The 6,332-nt window shown below is 39.7% G+C and overlaps 1 protein-coding gene and 1 long non-coding RNA gene across 2 annotated transcripts; both read left to right on the top strand.

The window, feature by feature from the left end:
- The first annotated feature begins 768 nt into the window (after nucleotides 1-768).
- On the top strand, nucleotides 769-1,467 carry LOC122050440. The gene has a single exon (XM_042611341.1). It carries the CDS (start codon nucleotides 769-771, stop codon nucleotides 1,465-1,467), a length of 699 nt encoding a protein of 232 aa, XP_042467275.1.
- Nucleotides 1,468-1,575: 108 nt separating this feature from the next.
- On the top strand, nucleotides 1,576-2,655 carry LOC122053785. The gene is made up of 3 exons (XR_006132362.1): nucleotides 1,576-2,180; nucleotides 2,277-2,404; nucleotides 2,599-2,655. It is a non-coding gene; the product is annotated as an uncharacterized LOC122053785 (long non-coding RNA).
- Nucleotides 2,656-6,332: the final 3,677 nt, after the last annotated feature.

The following is a 6,332-nucleotide window of genomic DNA, read 5'->3' on the forward strand; positions in this document are numbered from 1 at the left end:
AGTTTCGGTAGGATTTTGGGGGTTCAACTTAATCCTAAAATCAATTCAAGTGAACAATTGTAATTAATAAAATAACACCTAACCAAGATCTTGACCAAGGAAATGAAACTAATCTATGATCACAATGAAATCAACAGAGAAATAATCGACAACCGACTAATAATCTCAACTAACTTGAAATACATAAAGTTAACATTGTAGGAATTTTAATCAAAGAAAACTGCATGACTTGAGTAATACTATTGTAAGAAACATTTTATCAAATACATTGTAAGCAGAAATTGAATGAAGCTAAGTACCAAGCTCAAATGTAATAACTAATTGCAAGGAAAATGCACTAAAAACATCAACGATTAACTAGAACAATTATGACTAAAAGTTGAATGGAGCATCAGATTGTGGCTTGTGGAAGGACCTCATGGGGCATACTGGAAGAGATCATAACCCTGAATCTCTCTGATGTTGAGATGTGTTGAAAATATAAATTAGAATTAAAGTTATTTAATATTATGTGCATGAATATTAGAGGATTTATTAATGATTCTTTGAGTGATGCATGTAGGTCATTTAATATTGATTCATATATTTATGTAGATACATCTTGGGTACTCCCTATAAATACCCTATGTATTTAACAATTTAAATATGAAGAAAATAAGAAGAAGTAGTTTCCTCCCATCTTGAGTGTTATAGTTTTTATACTCTTCATCTGCTAACAAATTGGTATTAGAGCCACCATTTGTGTTTGGAGACAAAGTTTGAAGGAAAATGTCGAATGAAACCCCATTTATTGTTCCATCTCTCACCAAGGAAAATTATGATAATTGGTGTATAAGAATGAAGGCTTTGCTTGGATCATATGAAGCTTGGGATCCTGTGGAGAATGACGTTGATGAAAATGTGGCATCTGCCAAGAAGAAGGACCAAAAGGCGCTCACCCTCATCCATCAAAGTTTGGATGAAAAGATGTTTGAGAAAGTTGTTGCGGCAACTACTTCCAAGCAAGCATGGGAAACTCTTCAAGCTTCATTTAAAGGTGTTGATAAAGTGAAGAAGGTACGTCTCCAAACATTGAGAGGAGAGTTTGAATCTCTACGCATGAAGGATTCCGAATCTATTTCGGATTATCTCTCGAGAGTATTGGCTGTCACAAATCAATTGAAAAGATACGGAGATGATATGAAAGATGATCGAATTGTTGGAAAAATTTTGAGGTCTTTGGATCCAAGATTTTATTATATCGTGGTTGCCATCGAAGAGTCTAAAGATCTAGACACCATGACCGTTGATGAACTTGCCGGATCTTTACAAGCACACGAAGAAAGATTGATAAAACCGGTTCAAGAATCGGTTGAACAAGTTTTGAAAGCAAAGCTATCATTGAAAGACACAAACCAAGGCACATCCCAAAGAGGTCGCAGATGTGGAGGATCTCAAGGGCAGGGTGTAAAATATCGAAAAAAATAGGCGAATATGAATAAAGGAATTTTCCGGAATTTTTGGAAATTTTTCGGGAATTTTTCGGAGCTCGTACGGATGAGTTAACGAGGATAAAAACAGGGTCCGGGAAAAAGCCTGTTTAGGCTATCCATTTAAGCGAGGAAATGTTTATAATTAGATTTCCTTTTTCTTAATTTCTTTATATTTTTCTTTCTCGCCGAAAAAACCCCCTGCGCGCCTCTCTTCTCCCTCACTCCCAAGCCCTAGGTGCCGACGCCGAGCCCTAACTGCCGGCCGGCGGTTTCTTCCTCGCTGAAGTTTTAAACTCCTCGGCCACCTCCTTTTCTGCTTTCTCCTCATCTCCCTCGTGCGCACACCCTGCTCTCCTCCTTGCCCTAATCGCCGACGCCCCCTCCTCACTGCCGTCGTGACGCCAAGCGCCACTGCACAGAGCCGGCGCCACCGCCGGCCACCCCGTACCCTAGCCGAGCCCTTGCTCACTTGCAGTGCCCTCTCGCCACTGTCTTGTGCCCCAGCGCCGGCCGCCGTTACCTGTGCCCTTACGCCGGCCTCATCTTCACTCTCTTCCCGAGCCTTTCTTTCTTCTTCTACCCTCTGCCCCAACGTCCACTGCCGGCGCTAAGGTCCAGCAACCTTCTGCCGTGCTTTAGACTCCACTGGCGGGTTTTTCTTCTTCGCCACCAGTCGCCGGCAGAGAGGAAACAGAGGGTGACGAGTAGGTAAGGCATGTTAGGTATTTGGATTTTGATTTGGGTCCGTTTGGGAACATGGTTTGGTAGGAAATTTTTTATTTTTGTTGTTTGTATTGTTTACAGCAGCCAACAGCCCTTAACGGCAGCCCTCATTCCAGCATTCCTTTGTTCCAGCAGCAATCAACCTAAATGGGGCAGTAACTCTTTAATTCCAGCATCTTCTTGTTCTTGAATAAGCTGTGGAACTTGAGGTAAGGTTTAGGGTTGTGGTCTTCGTTGTAGATGATTTCTAGTAGTGTTAGCAAAAGTTGTTAACTTAAGTTTAGAAATAAATCTAAAGGTGTAATTAGGGTTAATGAAGCTAACCCTAGTTGGACGATGGATTAGAATTTAGTTTGGCTAATGGTTGTATGATAAATTAGCTAAACTGTGCGATTTAACACAGGACTTTGACGCGAGACGAGTATCTCAGAGTCAGATTGGACCTTTCTATTTTCGGAGGCGGGTACTTTTGACTTATTGTCTTTGATATGCTTAGTAATGAAAATAATATGTTGCATTAATTGTGTTTCCTATTTGTTTCGGTTAATCACTGCCCAATACATATTACCTGTTTGATTGATTGTTTGTTTGCATCTCGTATTGATCTTGTACCCGATCTATCATGCTCATGGGTAGTGATATAACCATGTTTCACATGTTCAGGACCTAGGTTTGATACCTTTTTGATCAGTATGTCTTGATTTGATCTATTTACTATGGTGCCCATTGTTATATGCCCAGAGGTTGGTTTAGTATATTACCATGCTTAGTGACATGCACCATTTGCATGATCGCACGTCGCGCGATAGATCGCTCCATTACGAGCACTTCGCCGCCATCACCGCTTGCGCTCCGCCGCGACGCTCATAGCACGACACGTGGTAAAGACGTCACTGACTCTTCCGGTGCTCGCCTGATCCGCCGTAGTACATTAGAGATTCCTCCCGTCATAGTGTATCGAGATGAGAGCATCAAGGCCCCCATTTATACTGGGGTAGAGTACGATGCATCTCGACAAAGATCCCGCTCGATCACCATCGTGGGTAGTGTTCTTGAGTCCTACCCACTGGTCCCACTTTTGTCAGGAGTCGATCGCCATTATTTACGACATCGCATCATACGATGCATTTATTGTGTGATCGTGTTCACGATTTATACGCCGCATATTGTTCGATATCGACGCATACATGTTCTATACCTTCGGATCGCTTGTCTTTATACCGGTCCCGTTAGCATGATTCTCTCCTGCCTTCTTCGGTTTACATTTACCTTTATTTTTATCGTGAGACCGCATTTACGATTAGCTAGTGTTATTTCTTTACTTGTATATCAATCAGACTCGAGTGCTGACTCACCCCGCCCATCATGTTATTTTCAGTCGATGTCGAGGAGTTCGCCGCTAGTCCTCACTACACGTAGTGCTAGATCCCTGCAGACCTCGAGGGTTTATTTACCATTTGGTTTGGTTTTTTTTATTTGCTTATGTGTGTACTTGGTTATTTGGATACTTGGACATCGTATGTTTTTATTTTGATATTGATGGATGTTCTATTCGATATGTTTTTACTACACGCCTTCTGTAAGTAAGAGGTGAGTTTCATTTGATTTGAGCTTTACGGTGTAGTCGAGTAGGGTGGATTTTTCGAGTACTATAGTTTGTGGTTACTATTATTAACTGCGTGACCAGAGGTCAATATCTATATAAACCGCGTGGTGATTGTTTTAATTTATTGTTATTATTCCATTCGCCTGGCTTAGGTATACGAGATGTAGAAAAGTTTCGTGTCTGTCAGACAGTGAGAAATTTCTTCTGATGGACTCCTCCGGCACGATAATTTAAGTATCGAGCGCAGTATACGATCTTTGTTTTCGTTTTGATGTTTCAGTTAACCCGATACCAATTTATTTACTGGTATCGAGCCAAGTTCGCGATACTCAGATTGATTTTCGTGATTTATCCGATACCGTTATTCGCATCGAGCAGTTACGATACCTACTTTTGTGTTCGAGATTTATCTGATACCTATTTTCGTATTCGATATTTTAGCCATGCATGAGTCAAACCGGCATTTTCGGATTTTCGATATGGTTATGTTTCGGATTTGAATTTATTTGGATTTTTGTTATGCTTGTTCGAATTTCGAGGTCAAATTGGGACTGGACAACGATGGAACTCTAGACAGCAAATAGGTATGAGGTTTATTTTATGGTAGTTATACATATGTATTAGCACTTTATCTTTAGTACTGTCAGCATATTACATGTGATGGGTTAGCCAACGATCTCGTCGACCTTAATAGAGATCAAAGATTATAGTTTTGGTGATTTTCATATCATACCATCAAGTTTTAGCTTCTATTACTACTAGTAGAGATGGAGGCACATACCACCTCTATTATTAGATGGGTAATGGATGATACCTACATATTCCCTGGACTTAACCAAGAGTTTTATACTGTATCTTTTGGATATTAGGTATCCGATACGATGAAAATCGATCATCGGGGAGTTATCATCGTTCGATCATCATGAGAAAGGTTCGAGGTCGAGGATATCGAGATCGGATATTGTGATGTGTTGATTTCAATGAATTGAGAGTAAATGTTATGTGGTTGTTTGATGATCTATTAGTGGATAACTATTTCGATGATCTATTATTTGGGTTGTCGTTGATGGTAACATAGTGAGTGTCATGTATGATATTCACGTGTTTGATGATTATAGTTGGTGATCGATTATAATCGGGTAGAGAGTTTACGGTTGAGTGTACTTATGGATTTTAATAAATCGGTTAGTTGTGGTTAGTTAACAGGATGATAAAGTTGATATTTGTTTGATATTCGACTATGTGGATAAATAATGATTTGATGTTTGGAATATTAATTTGCTCTCATGGAAGTAGAGACTTATTCATCCGATATTATCGATATTTTGAGGATAAAACGAGAGTGTCTTGATGTTCTTGAATTCGACTTTATCTTTTGGGTGTATACCTTTATACATACGATTATTGTGGGTTTCTAGTAGATTATACCGAGTGGTTGTATATACATGTCCGATTGTTTATCGAGGTATTTGTCAATTAAAACTATGTCAGGAACGCGCATATGTTCGAGTGTTTCATCGATGTATTTTATCGATTAACGAGTTGATACGCGCAGATGTGTTCGGTGTAATATTCGAGGTATTTTATTGATTATATGTGATTTGTGGATGCACTTGTGCCTATTAGGCTTTGTTGGAAGTATTACGTTGATTATACTCTTGGCATAAGATGTATATATGTCATGTGAGGTTGTTTGAGGTGTATTGTCGATTATACCTATGTTGATATATGCACACGGGTTCGATAGGTATTGTTGGAGGTATCACACTAATTTATACCTGTGCTATGAGTGTGTTTGGTGTGTACAAATTGGAGGATTATGTCGATCATACATATTTTGTGTGACAAGTGTGCCAGGTGTATTGTTGGTAACAGCATGATAATTCTGCTTATGTTGAATGTAGAATGCTGAGTGTCTACATTATGTTATTGGTTGTATAACCCTATCAACTAATTCTTCTATTAGTGGGTGACCAACCCACTAGGATGATGATAGAGTTGACTATGGATTTGATTTGTTTATTAGGTTGTTTATACCTTTGGTTGCCTACAGTGATATGTGGCTGAGTGATCTCGTGCAGCCTCTAGTTGGATAGTTAGGTGCCTTGGACACTTATGGATCGTTTGTGGTGGAGCAGAGCTCCCACATATTATTGTTGGTTTCTGGTAGAGCATTGCTCTTACATGTTATGGATTATTGTAGTGGAGTGTTATTCCTACATATTGAGGATTTCTTGTGGTAGAGCGTTGCTCCCACATATGTGGTGTTTTCTGTGATGGAGCGTTGCTCTCACACGGGTGGATCTATTCTTGGTGATTATATTTCAGACTTATTGTCAGGGATCTTATGGTTAGAAATGTCTGTGATACGGACATTATGGATCATGATTTTACCACTAGGGTTTGGGGAGCCTTAGATGTTTTCATGGACTAAATGATTTGGGTATCCCTAGGATATTGGATCAGAATTCGTTATCGTTATTGACGACGTGGTGTTTTATTCCTGATCTGAGGGGTATCACGCACATCAT

This window comes from Zingiber officinale, chromosome 3A (assembly GCF_018446385.1).
Source record: "Zingiber officinale cultivar Zhangliang chromosome 3A, Zo_v1.1, whole genome shotgun sequence".
In the NCBI taxonomy this organism is placed as follows: Eukaryota; Viridiplantae; Streptophyta; class Magnoliopsida; order Zingiberales; family Zingiberaceae; genus Zingiber; species Zingiber officinale.

Coding starts and splice junctions, on each gene's coding strand:
- LOC122050440 (XM_042611341.1), top strand. CDS start 769: ATGTCGAATGAAACCCCATTTATTGTTCCATCTCTCACCAAGGAAAAT.